At 36.5% G+C, this 22,598-nt stretch overlaps 3 protein-coding genes across 3 annotated transcripts; all 3 read right to left on the reverse strand.

The window, feature by feature from the left end:
• Positions 1-2,809: 2,809 nt before the first annotated feature.
• LOC120199698 (heavy metal-associated isoprenylated plant protein 30-like) lies at positions 2,810-3,921 on the reverse strand. The gene is made up of 3 exons (XM_039200718.1): positions 3,479-3,921; positions 3,276-3,351; positions 2,810-3,183 (listed from the first exon to the last, which is right to left on the reverse strand). The coding sequence occupies exons 1-3, from the start codon at positions 3,626-3,628 to the stop codon at positions 2,861-2,863; spliced, it is 549 nt and encodes a 182-aa protein (XP_039056649.1). The 5' UTR covers positions 3,629-3,921; the 3' UTR covers positions 2,810-2,860.
• A 764-nt stretch (positions 3,922-4,685) lies between these two features.
• On the reverse strand, positions 4,686-22,034 carry LOC120199744 (NAC domain-containing protein 14-like). Its single transcript, XM_039200759.1, has 11 exons — positions 22,023-22,034; positions 8,563-8,745; positions 7,967-8,244; positions 7,557-7,801; positions 7,116-7,515; positions 6,430-6,912; positions 6,081-6,284; positions 5,812-5,937; positions 5,544-5,669; positions 5,268-5,399; positions 4,686-5,139 (listed from the first exon to the last, which is right to left on the reverse strand). The coding sequence occupies exons 2-11, from the start codon at positions 8,729-8,731 to the stop codon at positions 4,864-4,866; spliced, it is 2,439 nt and encodes an 812-aa protein (XP_039056690.1). The 5' UTR covers positions 8,732-8,745; positions 22,023-22,034; the 3' UTR covers positions 4,686-4,863.
• LOC120199741 (WAT1-related protein At3g30340-like) lies at positions 17,429-19,757 on the reverse strand. The gene is made up of 6 exons (XM_039200756.1): positions 19,475-19,757; positions 19,298-19,360; positions 19,088-19,204; positions 18,579-18,993; positions 17,830-17,981; positions 17,429-17,723 (listed from the first exon to the last, which is right to left on the reverse strand). Exons 1-6 carry the CDS (start codon positions 19,663-19,665, stop codon positions 17,546-17,548), a joined length of 1,116 nt encoding a protein of 371 aa, XP_039056687.1. The 5' UTR covers positions 19,666-19,757; the 3' UTR covers positions 17,429-17,545.
• Positions 22,035-22,598: the final 564 nt, after the last annotated feature.

Below are 22,598 nucleotides of genomic sequence, written 5' to 3' on the forward strand. Positions count from 1 at the left end.
TCTATAATCACTTCTTTAAACTCAAAATTCTATCATTTACATGGCATTCAAGAATCACACTAAATTTCCAACATGTTCTAAATTTAATTCTAACACCTCATACTTCTTAATTAACTTGATGACAAGTCAAATCCAACTTCTAATTCTTATTATGAACTCTATTCCAAGATTTATTTCATGGTTCATAACCTTTAATCTCCCCTAACTTCATCATCCATTGATTTTAAGATAACTTAAGTTTTTCTTAAGCTTAGTTATCATCTAATGATCAATAAGCAACCTTAAATTCATCAAGAATTTAATCAACAAGAAAACTTACCTTTAGCTTGGCTTCACGGTGGAGAAGAATAATAAAGAAGAAGAGAAATCTGGAAACTTTGGTTCTCCCCAATAGCTTTCCACGTGGATATATAATTATCCTCAACTAATATTTAATTACTTCCCTGCTAAAAGACTCTTTTGCCCTTGTAATTCTTTCTTCTTTGCTAATTGATCCTACATAAAACATTTCAATCAAGTCCTTGATCTTTTCAATATATCCAATTTGGTCACTGAATTTTTAAATCTCACAATTTAATCACTAACTCGGTATGGAGAATGTTACATTTGGCGCCATCATTGTCGTCATTAAATCGACTTAGCTACCTTGATGACCATATATCATATGATCTCATCCACTCACTTGCATGTTCTGTCGAAGTTGCTTGAGTGTTTTGCATTGCATCTCATGAACCTCTAACCTAATTCGGTAGAGTCTCAGTTGAAGCATGATATGAATGATAAAAACCAAAATTAGCCTGAGATGCAAATAATCGGTAGAACCAAAAGAAGAAGATGATTATTCTGTGGACTTTACGAATCTGGTCTTATGTTGTTCTCATTATTCTTTCTCTTTCGATGTCGTGAGATATGGTTCTCATTTGCTCATAATTTAGGAGATAGGGAAAAAATCAAAATCTAGGTCAGTAGATGTAATCACGTAACACACGATGATCGATAAATGACACTGGTTTTATCACTCAATGTAAACAGTGTGCTTCATCGGTAAATTTTCGGTATGTTTCTCACACGTATCAATTCTATGGAGATCGTACATGTCAAATATATGTATAGGAATTGGTTGATGAGACACAAATTGTCACAACACTCTACTTACGACGTACATCTCAACAATCATAAAGTGTAATAAAGGCGTTACGGCACACCACAACTCTGACCCATAAAAAAATCCCAGTGACAGTAACCGATAGATCTCTTCGTCACAATACGAAAACAAAAAAACTATAAACATTAATTATAAAAGCTAGTATTTATAAAGTTAAATAATATTAAAAAAATAATAAAATTAATAATATAATGCAGTTGAATATTTATCGATTATTAATCGGTGATATCGATCTTCATTTGTATATATCTTTTAGTTGCACCCAACAAAAAAAAATAAACACAGATAAAAAAATAAATAAAAATATATTAAAATAAAGTTAAGAAATTAGCTTGTAGTTAGAGAAAACTTAATTAGGGCAGGTGTAATTTGCGTAAAAAACGGAAACTGACACTAAGTCCAAGACTGTAGCAATACTAGACAGTATGCTACAACATCTTTTTTACCTATTTTGACGATTATAGCCTTACAAAGTTTTCAGTATAAAAATGCCAAAATCGTCGAGCCCCAATTAGTATTACGACATTTAGTAAAATTATTCAATATAGGAAGATACTGAGTGTGCGCCAAATTATCGGATTTATCCGACAGTGATATCCCTCTAGCCAACTAGAGAAGATACGCTCGAGCTACAAATATGACCTCCTTCTCGGTAGAGTCGTTTTCACTTGAAATTCGAAACTCCAACCAAGTAATTCGTATCTGATACCTGTCTAAGACCTCGTGTGGTGGCATCCTTCCCAAAACTTCATGAATAATACCGAATCGGTTATAATCGTTCTGTCTCATGATGGTTGCATCATTAATCGAAACACCCAGTTGGTAAGTTACATATTCCAACGTAATTGTCGCTTTACCACTAGAAAAATAGAAAGTATACGCTTCAGGACTCTAAATTTCAATCAGATCCGAAATCAATGATGTGTTCACTTTAAAACCACGCATAAATGCGGTTGGATATGCCGGATTGTTGTAGATGTATAATAATCCGCTGATGCGGGTCTCTCAATGTCATTCCTCATTGATGAATGTCTCGTTCTTCTTCCGGACATAGTTCGAACGAAGAAATATAGATATCATCAAGGTGTAACATTTCTTATCGTGTAGACATTTTTTTAGAATTCTTCAAAAACTATGATTTTTCTCAAAAAAAAAGCATAACAATAGATAGTAATTTAAACCACAAATCCCTATTTATAACCCTAATCACAACAGTTATAAAAAGTTATATTTTTCAAAAATTCGGCCGAACTCGTCACCACGAGGTAACGATTTTCATGGAGACCGTTGCAAAATGACCATTGTAATTGCCCAACGACTCTAACATCTAGTTTTTTGGATTTAGGGGAACTCATCACCTTGACGTGATGAGTTCCATCTTTTTCCCTTTTTTAAATTATTTAATTAATTTAAAAAAAAAAAATCTTAAGGGATTCGTCATATCAAAGTGACAAGTCTCGTTAAATATATTAAAATAATAGCGGCCCACTTAACTGGGACTATTAAAATAATTACCCAATTGGGCAAATAATTTTGTTACCGTCGATATTTGGGGGAAAAAACCCTTTAACTTGAAAACTATCAAATTATCAACGAACAATATTTAATAACGATTCTCTTCTTTCTAATTACCAAATAATTATTTACATGCATGATCACGTGGTACCGATTTCTTACTGGAGTAATAATTTTGTTTTACATGAGAGAGCAGGCATTGACGTTGTCATCGTTGAACAAGTTGCTGACCTTGTCGTCTCCACGAATCGTTACAGGAACGTTACCATGCCTGTGTCCGAGGTTGTATCCATGCCTGTAATAATTGTAACTCCCTCTGTACTCGTTGGTCGTGTCCTTGTAGTACTCGGAGGCGGTGGTGAAGTACAGAGGAGGGTTAGGATAAGGCCAGAATTCAGCCCTCTTCCCCGCCCTCCTCACTCGTTTCAGTACCTTGTTCCGGTCGACGTACCCGGTCACCGTCACCTTCTCCATCTCTATGTCCACTTCCACCGAATCGACCCCTGACATGCATTATTAATATTCTCAACCATGAATAACGATCCTATGGAAACAATGATGGTGATCGGATAAAAGAACTAATCGGTATATATACCTCTAAGCTTGTAGATGGCGTTTTTCACTACTCTCTCGCAACCGGTGCAACACATCCTGACTTTGAGGTCCACAGTCTGTAAAATCAAGCGAAAGCTATGAGTCATAGGATCTTGATGATTATACGTAGATTAAGATAACGAATATATATGATCGTCTCACAATAAATTTAACTCTAATAAATGGTTTAATTAAGCTTTAAACCTGCAAAGAAAGTGGTCGACCCTTGGCCTTAGGCATGCTGTGGTAATTGACGTTGCCGACATTCTTTTTGTTGTTGTCTCGGTAGCCAAAGAAACAGTAAGTGATTGCAGATACGATAGAACCAAATGCTTTCGTTATTATTCTCGCCATTAGAACAAGTCCGGTCAAGTTTATAAAGAGAAGGAAAAAGGAAGAAAAAAGCTGAAGAAAAACGAAGACAAATCCACCCGTTTCCCAGCCCCAGAAGACATTCCCTCTATTCCATGTGTAGAAGAATTTATAAAACAAAGTACCCTTTGGGAGGAATGGAATGAGGTCTGATGTTAGTGCTTGAAACGTGGGTCAAGCCAACATGATTGCTGCTGACACACCCAGAAGACAATATCGGCTGGTTTTGGGATAAATTAGTAGGGAAAGCCAGGTTTTGATGCAAAGTGTACATATATACCTAAAACCTTGTCTTTCCCACCATCTAGAAAGCTTAATTGACAGAGTTCGATTCACTTACAAGTCATACATGTTTTTACATTTGTCATGCAATCCTAGAGAAAAGGCCCCCTTCTAAGATTAAAATTCACACAATTCTGTTTATTTTTCTTCCAGCAATTACAGCCGATCCAAGGATAGAAGATGGTTTGCAGGGGGACATGTACCAAATTATCAGGTAAAAGTAGGGGTACCTTAGGTGTAATCATGTCCGTAGTTTGTGCTACTCCGACCCTACTGGCTACTTGCAATACATAATGCGCCAATGTGGCTTATCCTGAACAACTTTTGGCTACTAAATTGTTCACAAAACTCGATGTTTTGTTTATTTCTACGAGCTAGTGACAATTAGGTGATTATGATTGGAAGCTTAATCTGTTTTAAAGAAAATATAACTTCCCCCACCATTAGCTCACTCTCCCTTGAATTCATAATTGATTAGGGGAACCATAAGTTGTATTGTTGCAGTCGGAATCAAGAGCAAGCTTTCTGCATTTTGAATCTGTTTTTTTATTAGATTCTTAAGATCATCATCTTGAACTATTAATCAACTTAGTTCTTTCATTAAAAATTATTAACATAATCGAATAAAATTCATTGTTGTTCTAGTAGTAAACCAATTCAGATTAGAAGCTACAATAATCAATCAAAAAGCTTATAAGATTACCAGCAATGGAATATACTGTCAACCAATTCATCTACAATAAAATTTTGAGCCAGGGGTAAAATTTAAGGCCATATCATGCAAAGTACACACCCCTATTCTTCATACAATATGCTTTACACACAGTGCACAATTAAAATAACCTGATCTGTACTTCCTACAAGATTCAACAGGAAACTGGTCTACCTACCTACCTACAGCCTGTTTCAACATCATCAAGAAGTCGAGATCCAATTCATCCCGATATCCCCACGACAAGTGCAAACAAGACCGTGATGATGAAAACGCTGAAAACACGAGTTAAAGGGAAGCTTGAGCAAGGATGAGCAGTAGTTTCCTTTAAATGCATTGATGGGCCCTTTTGGCCTCCTCCATTCTGCTTCATCCTCTGCCTCGGCTCTGTAAATGATTTGTCAGCAATATCCCTGCTGCCATCAGACTTGAGCAACTTGTTCTCTTTTTCCGACTCATCAGAACTAGAAGTTTGTCCTGTAGTTTCAGCTTCAGCTACCTGCATCAAAGAGTTGAAAGATATTGTTATGTACTTCAGTATATACTAATATTATAGTTTGACCTTTGCCAAAACAAAATGAAAGGTACACGGTAAACACAGTGCTAATAATTAGCTATTCCTAGTTAATCAACCTTCTGCCTTGGTTTTGTGCTAGATTCATCAACAATATCCCCACTGCCATCAAACTTGAGTAACTCATCGACTTTCTCCAACTCATCAGAGCTAGAAGTTTGGCCTGTAGCTCCAACCTCTGTGACCTGCATTCAAATCATTGAAAGATATTGTTCACTTTAATAAATGTATTACAGTACATACTAATATTATACTTGACCTTTGCCAAAACAAAACAGAAGGTATAAGGTAAACACAATGCTCAAATCATCTTTTCCTAGTTAATCTACCTTCTGCCTTGGTTTTGAACTAGATTCATCAACAATATCCCCGCTGCCATCAAGCTTGAGTAACTCATCTTCTTTCTCTGACTCATAAGAGCTAGAAGTTTGGCACATAGCTTCAGCTTCTGTGACCTGCATTCAAATCATTGAAAGATATAGTTCACTTTTTGAAATATACTCAAGCATGCTAATATTATACTTTGACCTCTGCCAAAACAAAATGGAAGGTACAATAAATACAGCACTAAAAATTAACTTCTCCTAGTTAATCTACCTCCAGACTTGGTTTTGTACTAGATTCATCAGCAATATCCCCGCTGCCATCAAGCTTGAGTAACTCATCCTCTTTCTCTGACTCATCAGAGCTAGAAGTCAGTGCTGTAGCTTCAGCTTCTGTGATCTGCATTCAAAGCATTGAGAGATATTGTTCAAATTTTGAAATGTACTTCAGTATACTAATATTATACTTTGACCTTTTTCAAAATAAAAAGTAAGGTACGATAAACACAGTGCTAAAAATTAAATTTTTCCTAGTTACTCTACCTCAGTTAGAGAAGATTGAACTTCTTCACTGAGTCCAGGACTTGTCATTTTCCCACCAAAGCCACGGCATGCAGAACAATTTGCTGGTCCAGTAGAAAGTTTCATTTGCAAGCGTGTTCTTCTTGAAGCAGTGCCTCGATTTGCAATATTCTTCTCTGACTCATCAGAACTAGAAGTCTCCCCTGCAGCTTCAGGTTCTGTGACCTGCATTCAAAGCATTGAAAGATATTGTTAAGTTTGAGAAATGTAATTCAGTATACTAATATTGTACCTTGGCATTTCGCAAAAGAAAATGGAATTTAGGATGAGCAGTATATAACAGCGCTAAATATTAGTTTTTTCTGGTTACCTCGATTAGAGCAGATTGAACTTCTTCTCCAGTGAAGCCCACACTTGTTATTTTCCCATCATCGATACAGCCTACAGAACCTTTCATTGGCCCAGTAGAAAATGTCATATCCAAGTGTATTCTTCTTGAAGCAGTGCCTTGATTTAAAATCTCTGAATTTGGTCGTTGCTGAGGTCCACGGGTCCTAGTCTTGATTACAGTTCCAAGAGTTCCAGTGTTCATTCCAACACCACCACAATTCAAATTATTCTTCAAACTAGTTAATTGTTGCAAATGATTGATAGAACCCGTTGCAGAATCAGTAAATGAAGTTCCATGGCCAACAAAATCATTTCCAAAACCACCGATATTTCTGGTTCTAAACTCTTGGTTAAAATGTGTTGCTCGTGTAAGGGTAGATTCATACGAAGCTTGCATTTGCAGTGCTTGCTTGTTATCAATATGCCCACCAAGCCACCTTTGAGCTCCACCCTCTGTATCAAACTGGTAAAGAAGTCGAAAATATATAAACATATATATAAAAACATTAGAACCCAACAGTAAACTAAATCCAAGTACCTAAAAAGTGAAAATTAGATAGAAAGAAGGATGCTGAAACCAATAAAAAACTCAAAAGTCTAAAGAAACAAACCCCCAAATGCTACATACATAGGAACAAAAAAGCTAATAGCAAGTTATTTCTTTACCTGTAATTGTGGCATTTCAGTGTTTGCCTCAGTGACTACATTTTCTTTGAAATATGATGTTTCTGGTGGTGTTGCCTTTGAGATGAATGAATTATCAAACAAGGGCATCTCTGTTCCAGCAACCGAGTTCTTCTGAGAGCTTGACTCGCCACAGGAGTCATAATGGTTATTTAAGACATCATCCAACAAAGAGAATGATACATCTTGTGCGCTAGTCCCGTCATTGAAATGAAATCCATTTTGATCATGGCCAAAGTCACTAGCATAAGGAAAGTCCAAGCAAAGTGGCAGATCTTCAAACAAATGTGAGTTCATTGGTGGTGAAAAGACTCTGTAGTCAAGTTCACCATAATTGGGTTCATACGAATTCGAATTGCCTTTCAGGAAGGGATATTTCTGTGTTAAAAGGCAAGAAAACAGTCACTCACCAAGAATCACGATATAGAAGTCATACGACTGTTGCAGCTGCTGGTATCACCTGTTACTTGATCATTTTGCATAAAGTTATCAGGCTTTTGAGAATGCGTCACGGATGACACGGTATCCTGCATAAGATCCGATGATGTGTCATCAGGAGAAGATTTTATCATGGCAGAAGAATATCCCGTTTGTTCCAGTTCATCATACTTCACAGCATCATTCTTCTCTTCTACTTTATGAAACAATCGAAATAGAACAAAAGCAGTCTGCACCCAAAAAAAAAATGGTCCAGGTCATACAGCTATTCCTCAACCTTTTCTCCCTGGCTTTTCCATCAAACAAATGTACTAATAAAAGCAAAAATTTAAGTTCATGAAAATAGTTGCAGCAACTTAAACTAAGAACAGGAGTAAGAAAATAAAAACGAAAACCTCGCCAGGGGCAGTGCCATCAAGTTCCTTGGTAGTGGGGCGGTATTCGTGCATGATCCAGTTAGTACGCTCACCCTTGGGAGCACGACCCTTGTAGAAAACAAGGGTCTTCTTCATCCCGATCAGGGACTTTTTAGACTTGATGGTTCGGTCTTTCCCTGTGGCTTTCCAATACCCTTTATCCGTTGCTCTGTTGGAACGGTGGCCGTTGGGGTACTTCCTGTCACGAGGACAGAAAAAGAACCACTCCGGATCGTTCGATTTTATCACCGACAGTCCTGAATTTAATTCAAACATCCCAAACTTTAAAAATAAAATTGACCAAATTTTGAACTATAAAATATTTTCCCGCATACTTGGAGGAATATCAAAAAGGAATATAAGTAGGCTGTCCCGAAATTTCCAGTTTTAGAAAACAGGAATAAATCTTCTAAACTATATATATATATATATATATATATATTTGTTACAAGTGTTGAGGAATAACTCGGGCTAAAGGTATCAAAGATTCAGAACAATTATTCACCGAATAAATTCTGCTGTTTCTTTTTATTTTCCCGGGAAAATAAAAGGAAAGAGGGGGGGGGGGGAAATACCAGGCAAATCCCACGGCTCCCATTTGCAGATATCAATTTCAGGAATAACCTGAACCTCGGAATGACGACCGTTGATCTTCAACCTAAGGTAGTGATTGATGAGCTCCTCGTCGGTCGGCCTAAATCTAAATCCTAAAGGCAAAGCTCCCATCGTCAAAACCGCCATCATTCAAACCTCAAAAACTCTACTAGTTTTCAAACAACCGAATGTGGACGGCAGATTGACCTTTCGGTTAACCGCGGAAAAAGTGTAGCACTTCAATTACCATAAGGCCTCGAGTGAACGAAGAAAGGAGAGAGCAATGGAACACTGTGCTTTAGCTTTTCCCGCAAGGCTCCTCTTCTTAGCGTAAAAAAAGTTATCTCAGTAGTGCTGCGCTTTTTGCTTTTGCTTTCTTTTCTGGCTTTCAAATTCGATTAAAGTTGAAAAAAGAATGAGCAGTCTACTCGTGCACTAGACCACTCCTCTGCCTATGAATTTGTGTATTTCTTTCTTTATTATTTGATTACATTTAGAGGTGGTGCTCTTGAGCTACCATCTCTGTCTTTGAAATATATAATGTACCCAAAATTTAATTTTTATCTCTATCCTCGCCCCACCACCCGAAACATGTACCTATCTTCGCCCAATCGAATACGAAATGGGACGGATCCTCTCGAACCTGCCCCGCTTACATCGCTAAATCAATATATTGTACAATCGAAATGAAATAATAATAGATGGATCTCAACCCTATCCTCAACTATGAGAACATAATCATAAAATCACAAACTGATTTCTTGCTAAAATAATGAAGAGTTAGAGAACCCAAACTAATTAATCTGGCAACTCCAACCAATTGCCAATTCGACCTTCTTCAATATAATCAAGCTACACTTAAAGTCAAAAGAATGCGGCTTCCGTCAAAAGCAGTGGATATAGAATTTTCATATGCTTTTAGCTTACTATACGACACAAAATACGAAAGATCCATCGTGTGCATTCAGAATAATCAAGCAATCAAGGAAATACAGTTACTCATCTCGAAAACTTGAAACCCTGGCACACATATCCAAATCAGAAGTTTCATGTCCAATTTGACTATAAATTCTCAAACCATTCAAGGGGAATGTTACAAACTGTATCATGGTGTATAAATGTGTGTGGTAACAAACAATGGTCTGCTGAACTTTATATACGCAAATAACAAGAACCATGTAATTGGCTAGTAGACTCAAATTTTCCTATATACTGTATACAGGTTTACCTACAAAGAGGATGATGTCCAAGAGCCACATTTGCTTCTACCCTTTGCACAGCTCTCCTGATACTCCACTCGTGGCAGAATTCAAGGGCAAGTCGAAGGGCTGTTCCAAGTCCTAGTACAACAATAACACCTGTACAATGTCTCTTCAAGTTATGAAATCAAGCATAAAAGGCAAAGCTACTTCATAAGAATATTAACAGGCTTGGGAAGAATGCGAGTGAGGTGTGCATACCGATTATGATGTTAACAGGCAGTGCAGAGACACCAAGAGTAACGGATATCAACACATCCAACATTAAACCACCAATAAGAATTGAGAATGTCACCCATAGTGAACTAAAACAACCCTGCCATAAAGAATGATTTGATACAAATTAACACAAACAGGAAGGATTTTTTGACGAATAAGATTGTCTACTAGTTATCCACTTACCCTTTGGCGTTCATGTGGTGTAAAGTTTGGATCAACCCTCCAAACCCATTAATTTGTCTGCATCATGAAACACATTTGAGAATCGATCTAGGCATGAGTATGAGATATAAATAAACCCCAAATCATAATAAATACGCTTCAGCACCAGTTTTCTACATTTGCTTTGGACTAGCACTCAATATCATCACTTAATAGTAAACACCATCAAATTATTTACGCAACTTCGATTTATTTTCCAGCTTTAAATTTGGTTAACGAAACCTCTTCCTGCAATCAAACCCTGACCCAACCCCAAGATAAATGTCTAACATCTTCTAGGCCAAACCAAATAATACAAGCAAAGTCATCCTCAGGTTCATATTGCCAGCCCTTTCAGTTAAGCACGGAATACTTACAGTGGGCTGGGACTCTGGAGCTGATACATTTACAGCTACTGCTCTGCATGACAATAGTAAATAAAAATCGTGTATCAATTACAAATAAGCTAATTTTAAAGCATGGAATCAAATTTTGAATAATTACTGGCATATTTTGCATTTGTTGGATCCTTTTGTACGAAACCACATGTCAATGCAAGATCGGTGTGCTTTTGCTAGGCCACCTTTACATTGGCACCCAAGATCTATAAGACCTTCTTCCTTCTCCTGTTGACAAACTCTGAAGAAACATACAGATGGGAATTAGTTACAGTATTCGATACTACATATTATTTTCAAGATTAATCGCAGAAAAACAAGTTGAAGGTTAGAGCTAATCATCATAATGTCATGGTATATTTAAGATGGCTGACTGACCAGCCAAATGAGTACTAGCTTAGATGGCATGCATACTACATTGTTAGTGATAGGCTTTGGAGGCTGCAGGTTTGAGAGTGCTAAGCAGTTAAGATCATCCTCAAGAGGGTTACTTAGATAGGGTTACAGTGGATTACAAAAGTAAGAAGGAAAAAAAGATTGTTGACAGACCACAATATATAAAGACTACCTGAATGAGGCATTTTCTCAACCTAATCCTAAGGTTCTAATGTCACCAAACCTTTACGCAGCATATTATTTTGCCAAATTATAATGAAACGGTACAAATAAAGCAACACTCATTAATGTATAACATGTTTAGAAAGTATAAAGAGGAGAATTAAGACTACCATCTAGGCTAAGTGAAATGCTCAAGGCAATTAACAATACATAAACAGATAAAGATTTCATCCATGGGACTTCAATGACCATAGCTAACAGATACTCAAGCCTATGCGATGATCAACACTCTTACTAGGAGTACTAGCATAGAGCCAGGTAATCATCATAATGGAATGGTATATTTAAGATTGATGACTGACCAGCCAATTGAATACTAGCTTAGATGGTATGCATAGTTTCATACTACATTGCTAGTGATAGGCTTTTGAGGCTGCAGGTTCGAGAGTGCTTAGCTGTTAAGGTCCTCCTCAAGAGGGTTACTTGGGGTCACAGCGGATTACAAAACTAAGTGGGGGGAAACTGTTGACAGACCACAATATACATAAAGACGATCTGAATGAGGCATTTTCTCAAATCTCAACCTAATCCTAAGGGTCTAATGTCACCAAAACCTTTATGCAGCACACTATTTTGCCAAATTATAATGAATAAACGAAATGGTACAATAAAGCAACACTCATTCATGTATAACATGCTTAGAAAGTATAAAGAGGAGAATTAAGACTACCATCCAGGCTAAGTGAAATGCTCAGGGCAATTAACATAAACAGATAAGATTTCATCCATGGGACTTCAATGGCCATAGCTAACATATGCCCGAGCCTATGCAATGATCTACACTACACTTTTACTAGGAGTGCATCCAATCCAGAAAAGTCAAATATTGGAACAAATATTTCAAAGGTACATAAAAAAATGGGGATAAAGAATGTATGAATGACTGAAGCTGAAAAAAAATATATCATACCTGCATTCCACATCGGAACTACTGCTCCTTAGGAGCCACACGAGGTGATTCATCCATAATATATTCCATATCTTTTGATGATTGAGCTACTGGCTGCTGAGTTACATGAGACCCACCCTTCGTTACCACAATGGTTAACAATGTGGGACTGGCCTCACAGGTCGAATCCTTAACAGAGCCTGGCAGCTTTTCCTCCTGAGGCACACCAGGTTGTTTCCCTGGAATCCCTGCTTCTCAAGATCAGGTTCAGGTAAATTACTGGAGTGGTAACTAACTCTGGTGCTAGTCTCATTTGAACCTTCATTCTGCCTCTGATTGTTCAAAAAGATTTAATTCCGCGAATGTTCCCCACACCCTCACTGCTGAATTCATAAACATAAAGAAAAAACCATCAAAACTGACAGCCAGTCAATCAAAACCCTAGGGATTACTTAATGATTTACAAGTAAAATTGCAAAACGCCAGCCTTCAACCTTTCAAACTATGCTTAAAACAGAATACAACAGACAGTTCCGTCGTTCAATTACTTCGATTCTAGACTGCACACTATCAAAACAAAACCAACCAATCAGAGAGAACCCACTAACAAGATGCACTACTTAAAATTCCAGCTTAAAATTAGCTCAGAGAACAAAAAATATCGGTAAGCAGTGACAGAAAAAAAAACATGTACAAAAAGGAGTAAAAGAGGTTAAAATTTCCTTTATAGAAAAGTAAGGAGCGTGGACCTGAAGAATGTTTGCTTCCTTTGAATCACTGACGAGTTTGCTGCCAGTCGATAGTTGAACAAACAACAACCACAATATTAAGAAGAAGAAGAAGAATACGGTAGAGAAACTAAAGATGATAGTATTTTTTTCCCCACAAATAACTTTATGAATTAAATAACGACGAATTGGATTAACCAACAGACGAAGAATCTCCAAAAAATGAGAATTGAGATTTTCCTGTTTGGCGTTTCCTTTTTCTCCTCTTGAAAAAAAAAATCCATTGAACCGCTTGTTATTTTTCAACTTTTTTTCCATCTTTAATAATTAAAAAAAAAATCAATCCTAATTAAATGATCTATTTCAGTTTTTAAAAATATTATTAAGTATTATTGATTTTAATATCATATTATAATAAAATATTTGATATTTTATTTTTTACCCTTGAATACATGTTAAAGAGTGTCTCAAAGAGAGAGAAAGTACAATTTTAAGTACTATATAGATCATAATGTTTAATTATTTAATGTCAAGTGATCGTTCAATTAAGAATTTGATGATAATAAAAATCGAATGATACAATTGAAAAATAAACGAGAAAATAAAGTAGATGTTTGGATGTAAAATCAAAGTTCAAATCCTTAATTGTTCATTTTATCCTTTTTGTTATCATCATACCTTTAATTGGATCTCGTGACATTGAAAGATAAATCGTGATAAGCGGCTAAACTCTCGACATAACGTTATTGAACAAATTATTTCACGAGATAATGCTCTCTCAAGATTAATTGCTTAAATAGAGTGAAATCTACAGTGTTTTTCGTAGGTCGGCATGCCTTCCGGGCGACCTACTACGTGGCCAGCCATGCACGTCCCCAAGCATAGGTCGCCATGCCCTCTAGGTGACTTTATAGGTCGCCATGCACTCCCTCTTGCTCCTCGCGTGATTCCTCTTGCCCTCGCATAGCTCGCTCGGATAGCCTCAGTCGGATGCCCTCGGTCGGATGGCCTCGGATGCCCAGCGTGTTGGAACGTGCATGGCACATGCAATCTCTCTCATAGTTCGCCGGGAAGACATGGCGACCTAGTAGGTCGCCCGAATGGCATGGCGACCTACGGCTAACACTGTAGATTTCACCCTATTTGAACAATTAATTTTGGGAGAGCATTATCTCGAGAAATAATTTGTTCGAAACGTTATCTCGAGAGTTTAGCCCACGATAATCATTTTAGTTCCACACAATGTTTGGATGATATCTTTTTTCTCTAAAGCGTCTTTCGAGATTCGTAGGAGATAAAAAAATTGGGCATGTCAAGGCACTAATGCACTGGGTATTATTGGTATTGCGACAACCACTAATGACAGTAATAAATTTAAAAATACTTTTTTAGATGAATATATATATATATATATTAATCATATAATTTTTTTATATAAAATAAGTATAACTATTAAAATATATAATTATTTGAAAAAAATTGAATTTCAAGATGAACGAGAACTCAACTCGAATCCTTAATTAATATGCCACTTGTTATTGACGGTGGAAGAACCTTAATTAGGTATCAATTATCATCGCCAACCTTGAAGAAGCGGAGGGCTGAGACTTCTCACCACATTAAAGAAATTAATTTGAAGGCTATCACTAAGCAGTAGGTATAATGTTAAACTCTGCACTTCTTTATTATCAACATTATCTAAAGGGTAAATTTCAAATTTCATCCCTCAACTTAATTATCACTCCTATTTTAGTCATTAAAATTTTAAAAAAAATCAATTTACTCACTAAAATTTTAATTTATTCTTATTTGATCACTCGGTTGTTAAATACTTAATAGCGTAATCACTGTTAAAAGGTATGCAATGTCTCCAAAACTTTATTCATTTTTGTTAAAAAATAGTTTTGAATTTCATTTGCTTTCTCGATGATAAGACGTCTTCTTCCAAATCTCAACCATAGGAAAGTGGATAAGAGGGAAACGAGCTATATATCTTGATTCCATGTTGATCAGTTGGTGGGTATAATAGATTAAAGTGATTTGGGTTTTATGTTTTTAGACTTTAGGGTTGAGTTTTAAATTAATTTTGATAAAATCTAAACTGATAAAATGGTAGGAGACAATGAAGGTATTGATATCTTGAGTGGTCGGAGAAAAAACAGAAGAATGATAATTACAATGTTGACCTATGCAAAGATGAAACAATAAAATTTTATATTTGAAGAAAAATGATAAATTTAAAAAAAAAATAATGTGGATCTTATGTGGATTTCAGGTTAATAAAAAACAATCCACATCAACATGTATATAGTATGTTATCCTTCCCTTTATGATTTTATCAAAGTTACAGTAAATCAATAATAAAAATTTGAGTAAAAAAGTTAGTAAATTACACGTTTAGTACTTAAATGATTAGTTTTGGTTCATTTTAATACCTAAACTTTTAATTTTGTCAAAATCATACATAAAGTTTATTTTTTTCATTTTAGTACCCTTGTTTAAAATTTAACATGAAAAAAATGAAAGTTTAGGTATTAAAACGAACCAAAACTAATAGTTTATGTACTAAACGTGTTGAGTTTTAAATGGCAGGGTTCTAAATTGAAATAAAAACCAAACGTTAGGTATGGTATTGAAAAAATTAAAAGTTTAGATACTAAAACATACCAAAACTAATAGTTTACCCTAAATTTTACTGCATAAACCTATACAAGATTGATGATTCACGTACCATAGTCAACGCCAAACCAGGCCCAAGTAGTTCTTTCAAGCCCCAGTGGTGTGATCCTACAGGAAGGCCCGGTGAGACATAAGAATGCAAGCCATCTGGATTTGTTCCATGATTGCAGCAACAGCTAGAATGACAGCTTTGCCTGCTACTGTTACCACAATGATCCTTCCCCTTCAAATCTCTTGAATGAAAATTAAAAAGGTTAAAGAGCGTGAGAGTGACAAAAGTGTATATATATTTATATCTGTAGGAGCTTAACCATTTTTCAAGTAATCCTTCTGCTTTGATCCGGGAATAAATTAAAATCCTTGAATTGCCATGGAAGGCACTTCTTTATTCCATATCAAACACTACAGTTTTGGCCCTTCGGCTATTCTTATATGTAAATGTTTTTCAGTTTCAGCTCCGACCCCATCTCGCATTTGCCTGCATTTCTTTATCTCTTCATTCCCAAGCCCAACTTTGTTTTTCCTTTTTCTTTGTGTTGCTAAATAATGCCTCTGGAATCAAGCAAGCCTGGCCGGTCATCTGTTGAAGGAGATAAGCATGGAGTACTCGACAAAGAAATCAAAGACATGGTCTCTGCCATAACTCGCCGCGTATGCGGTGTTCATGAACCGGGATCGAGCCAGGGCAGAGACGATGATGGTGTGAGGATCATCACACTTGCAGGAAGCAATTCCGGTGCAACAATGCGAAGCGAGTTGGATGAGAAATCCAGCAGCCCGCATGGGATTTCACTTGGCGAGCACGACACACTCAGTACCTATGTGAACAGCAATTTCCAAGCCGTTAACAACTCGATCATGCTCGGCAGCAGCTACAACACCAATGATCCCGGTGTCCATTTGGACATCTCGGATGTCGCCGAACAAGAAGGCAAGAAGTCAGCAGATAAGGACAGGAGAGGAAAGAAAATAGGCAAGGATTCCACCAAAACCGAACATTCCGATTAAGAAATCTTGTCTAAGCCAATATACATTGCATACAATAAATCTCTGCATTGCTTTACATTATATCAAAGATCATGTTTGCATGACAACACGTAAGGTAAAAAGTAAGTGAATTTGTGTATTCCCATAGTGTTATATGCTTCTTTCCGAATTGTGTGTTTGATCATATATCGTTTTGCTGAGGTGTCAACCTTATAATAATTAAGTGTTTGAACTTTCAAGTTCATACTTCTCCTTGTGTCTTTAATTGCAAGAACTAGACCAATTCTGATGATTTATCTTCTTTGCACATCACTAGTAATTATAATGGTCTATCAGATACCGCAAGGTCTACGAAATCCCGGTCTGCAATCTGGATTCAGCAGGACCGAAGAATGGCAAGTTTAGATCGTTCATTTCCAAGTTTAGATCGTTCATTTCCAAGTTGATTAACTTGAATGAAAGCTGCCATCATATATAGCTTAATTCAACACACTTAGAAGTCTTAAAACTGATTAAGTATACTGCTCGTGTGCTGGAAAGAACAGATTTGATGAAACGGTACGTCTGAAATATTAGGAACTAAGGTTGCTGTAAAAAAGTTTGTTTTTCCATGTGGAACCGACTTTGGAGGTGAAACTGAAAGCACATCAGATCAAACAATGGATATCAAATTTTTATGTTACTCTGTCACACTGTTTTACCATTAACCTCGTTCTCCAGATGGTATAAGCCATGAGGTTGTTATATGTCACCATAAGCCTCGTTCTCAATTTTCATTGATGAACTTTGTATATCATGGACTCTCAGTCCTGGAAACGCAGGTGCATCCATCACAAAATTGTTAAAAAAGTAAACTTTTTTTCCTGATTTCTTTGTTTGCGGAGCAATTGAACGAGAGAAGTTGAAACATATTTGGTGGTATTTAATCAAGAGGGTTATTGGAATACCACATGAATGGACTTAAAGAGTTAGGCGGCAGCAAAACGCTACTTGGTCTCGGAACAACTTGAATCGCAAGAAACCGTAATGACTGGTAACTGAGCCTCTTGTTCCCTAATCTCTTTGGCTTGTTGAGCATTTTTTGATGCACTGTTCTGCATCTCTCTGTTCTTTCCCCAAAGAAGAATATACAGTCCGAGGATGACGACTATCGAACCCAAGAAACTGTTCTTCGGAGTGGCGGGGATAAAAGTTAGCGATGAGTATACATCAGCTTGTAAGTAAATGAGCAAATGTATTATTCAGACAGGACATAGGATAATTAATTAACCTTCCAAGATTGAGTTGTTCACGAAGGATGGGGATATCAAACATGGCTGCCATTATCTGAACGAGAGGACTGAAGGCTGCCGTGAAGACCGGACCCCTCTTCTTGACACACCACGCCATGCAGACGAATGACAAGCCGGACCCTATCATTCCCTGCATAAACAAAACAATAGCGTGATAACCAAGGAAGAAGTCATGAGTTGGGCGTCAAAATCTTATGAAAAAGGTTCCAACAAGCTTTGTTCTCTGTGGCCAACATTTCTTTTCGGCTAATTAAATCCTTGGAAGCCATGGTTTTCAAGTGGTCCTTTAAGAAACAATAATGTTGTGTGTACTATATCTACAACCAGGAAATACAAAATTACAAGATAGATGCGTAGGATTGAAGTTGGAATCTATGACTCTCTTTTTTGTAAATTTTAATTGAATGGCAACTAGGAAAAAGGAAAAGATTTGCCATGTTAGCCTAGCCTACACGACAGCATATACCTAGGCCAGCCTTTCCTATTCCTCAACCAAAAACATGCTGTTGGGTAACCATCTATGTTTCTCGGACTCTTTATTTTACTGAAAATACGCATATCCGATACATATTCGACGGTTGAGCATAACTGTGTTGGAGACGTATCCATATTCGGCACTAATACCCGATTTCGGAGAACATAATTTAGAGCTCACCTTGTTATAGACTTCCTAGAATCAGTCATCCAATTTTTTTTTTTTTACATTTACACCTACAAGCGTACTTACTGCATAGAGGACAGTTATGATTTCAACTTTTCCCTTGGGTGCCCACATGGAAAGGTCCCTGTTCGTAAGCAAGCTGAAGGCAGCCGATTGAATTGCACCGAAGAACGACATGATTGCAGTGCTGGAGAATTGGCAAGGATATCTTCTTCCAACGTATGATTGAATGATAAACCATGAAGACCACAACAGGGTTCCCACTATAAGAGCTAAGCAACCGATGGTCCACCTTTCTGCCTTCCTAGAAGAGCTCAACTTGACGGCATTCGAGACGGTCGGAGCCATGGCATGTGAGTGCGGGTGTTTGAATAAGGGCCTTCCTTTATAAAATGTTAATAGCAGGGCACCTCCTACACAAATCACCGAGCCGAGTATTTTCGCTCTCCCGCTTTTGCTTTTGAGGTTCACGGTTTCGATCCTGCAGTATAAAGAAGGGACACCAAAGAGTATTGGTAACAAAAGTTTCCAACAACATGGTACCATTATAAGCAAGGAGTGATTTTCGTCAATACCGAAATGGTAATGCCATTATAAACGTGGTCACCGGCACTATGTTGACGAAAGCGCATGCGAATGTAGCGGATGTGTATTGAATTCCAAAGAGAAAGAAGTACTGCGTTAGTGAGGCCCTACAAGGAATCAAAAATTTAGATATGCCATTAATGATACTAATAATAAAGCAAGATGGAAATTCATGAATGTATATTTGAATATAAGCTAACCCCACGATTGCACTGCAGAAGAGGTAACATAAAATGCGTGGAGTGAGCTTCGGTCTGCTGTTCCTGCAACCAATCTTAGTGCTGAAACTAATGACAGAGGAGGGCTGAAGCTTAAAAAAACACTTAAAAGGGAAGGTAATGGGAATAATGGAGAGTGGAGAGAGCAGCTTCCTATACCTTTCCCAAAAGTATCCAATGGGGACCAAGAAAATTGTAGAGATTGACAGCCGGAATGTTATGAGAACCAAATGGTTCATCCCATCATCAAGGACTTTCTTAAGAAGAATATTCACCACAGAAAAAGAAAAATCAACTGCTATCATCACAATAAAAGGGTACCATTCATTACAGCTTTTCAATTCAGCCATTGAATCCACCACCAGCAGTCTAACGAGCCATGGTAAGGAAGGGGACGGGGCGGTGCAACCTCTCTTTCTCAGTCTGTTTGTTAACAAATTTTATTAGCAGTGCAACTGAGATAGATAGACTAACATCTGTAGAGCCCTAAATAGATGGAGTCTAGAATAAATGGGAAGAAAGCAAGATTAAATTCTTCAAATCACGTCAATGCTTTAAGCAACCAACTTTAGCAATAGTTTAATAAAATTATTCTCATCTCTTTTTTTCCACTTTCTTTTGAGTGAACCTACTGGAGATTAGCTTGGAATCCCTTTACCAGGTCCTGGCAATATATCGGAAAGCATCTATGCATGTCGACCGGCTTTTCTTTTTCATACATTTCTTCAAACCTCTAATAAGATTGCTCATTTTCTTCATATCATTCAAGATTTTTCCATCAGCAACATTGCAGAACGCATATAATTCATCGTATAGGGGAATATTCCGAATTCTGATTAGGGGTGTAGGAGAAATCGATACTCTTTATGCATGGCATCAAATACTTTAAATCTTTGAAACAAAGAAGAGAAGCATCACCAGACCCTACAACGTGGGAAACAAGAACAATATGTCAAATCTTCTGCACAACTGTAGTTTGAAGAGATGGTGATATGTGCAAGAACTGATATACCCTTTGATTTATTGAAGTGAAACAAATCTGATTATTTCCTCTTCGAACCTTTTTTATTTTCCAGTTTCACCAATCCAGATGCTCATTTTCTAGCGGCTGATTATCACCTTGCACAAATCAACTTAATAAAAAAATGCTCTTTTTCCCGATTAAGGATGAACATCTCTACCTCTGTTAGTCCAATCTCCACAGACTTTTCCCAGAATGTTCATCACTGCATTTAGTTAATCATTCTGCACATTGAAATTAATGAATTGCACATGCGCCATAACTTAAAGTTAAAGCAGCAATTAGCTAACATAATCTAACATTATAGAATAACATAGATTTAATTACTATGAATATTGTCATCTCCTCCCTCCAACTTTCCTTAAATTATGCAGAGATTGACAAAGGGACATTGATTCCTGATGTTAAAGACAACAACTTTGCATTGACAGTGACCACTCGTTTATCATCTTCAGAATCAGTCATCTGAAAAAGGGCCCCCTACCCTCTCCTTTTAACGATCTTATGCGATGGAATAACATAAAAATATGTTTGGGAAATAGCAAAAACTCTGCGATCCACTCGTTCACCCCCACAGACATTCTCTTGCAACTTAGAAAAATATGAGGGACGATTTTGACTACACTTTGTTCCTAAACTATTGTGCAAAAGTGTTTCAAAATTCTGTTCCTTTTTCCCTCTGCTCCACAGCTTTCATTGTTAAGTGTCGCCACTGGTTTTAATATACAGCTGTTGTCGACGAACGAACTTATGCAAAGGGAAGGTAAAGAATAATTAACTGGTGAATGCTGTTGTGCAATTTATAAGATAGAAATTAGAAAATGACTGAATTGTAGTATTTTAATCATGATGAATCTGCTGCGGTTGGCATACATCAATCAAGCACAGAGGAAACATACAGGTAGGGATCCCAAGGTGGAGATATTAAACAGGCCAACCTGGAGTTCAATCTGCCTACTTCACCGTACGTGAAATCGAGCAGTCAAATGATCGTTTTAATATCACTTATCGTCCAAAAGGCATATTTGATAAAATGTGTAGCACCATCACCTCTAAATTCCAAGATTCTTTTTCTTTCTCGATATGGAATCTATATCTTCACTTCCGGGGACGGATGTAGAATACAAATTTTTAATATAAAATATATAAAAAAAATCTAAAATATATGATGATTTTAAATTTTCCGGGGACAACCGTCTCCTACAGTCCATCCCTGCTCACTTCTCCAAAGCGCAACACATCTACTTGATGACGCTTGGCTTTGGACAGGATGATGCCATTGAACCACAATTTGATGTAATCACTAAAATACAATAGCAAGGAAGAAAACATTATCATGAATTCTATTGCAAGGTTTGAGATTCTAAAGTATAATTGGAATCATTTGGTAGTATTGGATGTAAATTAATGATGTTAAACTATTTAGTCGCCTAACTTTCAGAGTGTTTCTATTTTGGTCATCTAATTTTTATTTTTTTTATTTTTATCACTAAACTTTCGAATTATGTTAGATCGTATGATTCTTAATTTTTTTAATCTGATTAATATTCTTTTATATAAATTTATACAAAAAACCTCAAACTTGTATTTTTAGACTCTCTTTGATTCATCGACATCAAAGCATTTTTTTATTTGAATGGTGGACAGGTCAAGAACAAAGAGAAATGTAATAAATTTTGATTTCACATTATATTACAAACCAGATTAAGATAAAATTTAAACTTTGAGTAGATTTTTTTAATTTCAAGAAAAATTAAACTGAAAATAAGAAAGAGAGGAGAAATAAGAATATGTTAGTAAAGTTACATTATAGATGATAGTCGACGACTGATGAACGGTAACGAAGAAGAAGGTCAACAATGAAGAATAAAAAGGCTAAAACTTTTTAGCCAGTTTCATAAAATAAAAAGGCTCAAACTCAACAATGTTTTGGTGTTTCCATTAAACACTTAACAGTTGAGTGATCGAAACGATCAACAATTGAGTGTTGCTCATTAAGGCTATATTGCAGCAAGGGGAATCTATAATACCCATAATCCGTATACATCTCAAAATACCAGTTAAAGATGCTACATCAACTTTGCAGACATTCATTGGTCATAGACACTTAAAAAATTGTTTCATTTCAAAAACTTTCCTTTTTAACTTTAAACTATTTCATCAATCGTGTAAAATCATAAAATAATATTTAAACGTTTAAAACGAATCCAGTTTAATTAAATATTCATAAACAATTTAAAAACTTGCCTAAATATTGTTTAA

Source organism: Hibiscus syriacus, unplaced genomic scaffold (genome assembly GCF_006381635.1).
Source record: "Hibiscus syriacus cultivar Baekdansim isolate YM2019G1 unplaced genomic scaffold, ASM638163v2 tig00005465_pilon, whole genome shotgun sequence".
NCBI classification, from domain to species: domain Eukaryota; kingdom Viridiplantae; phylum Streptophyta; class Magnoliopsida; order Malvales; family Malvaceae; genus Hibiscus; species Hibiscus syriacus.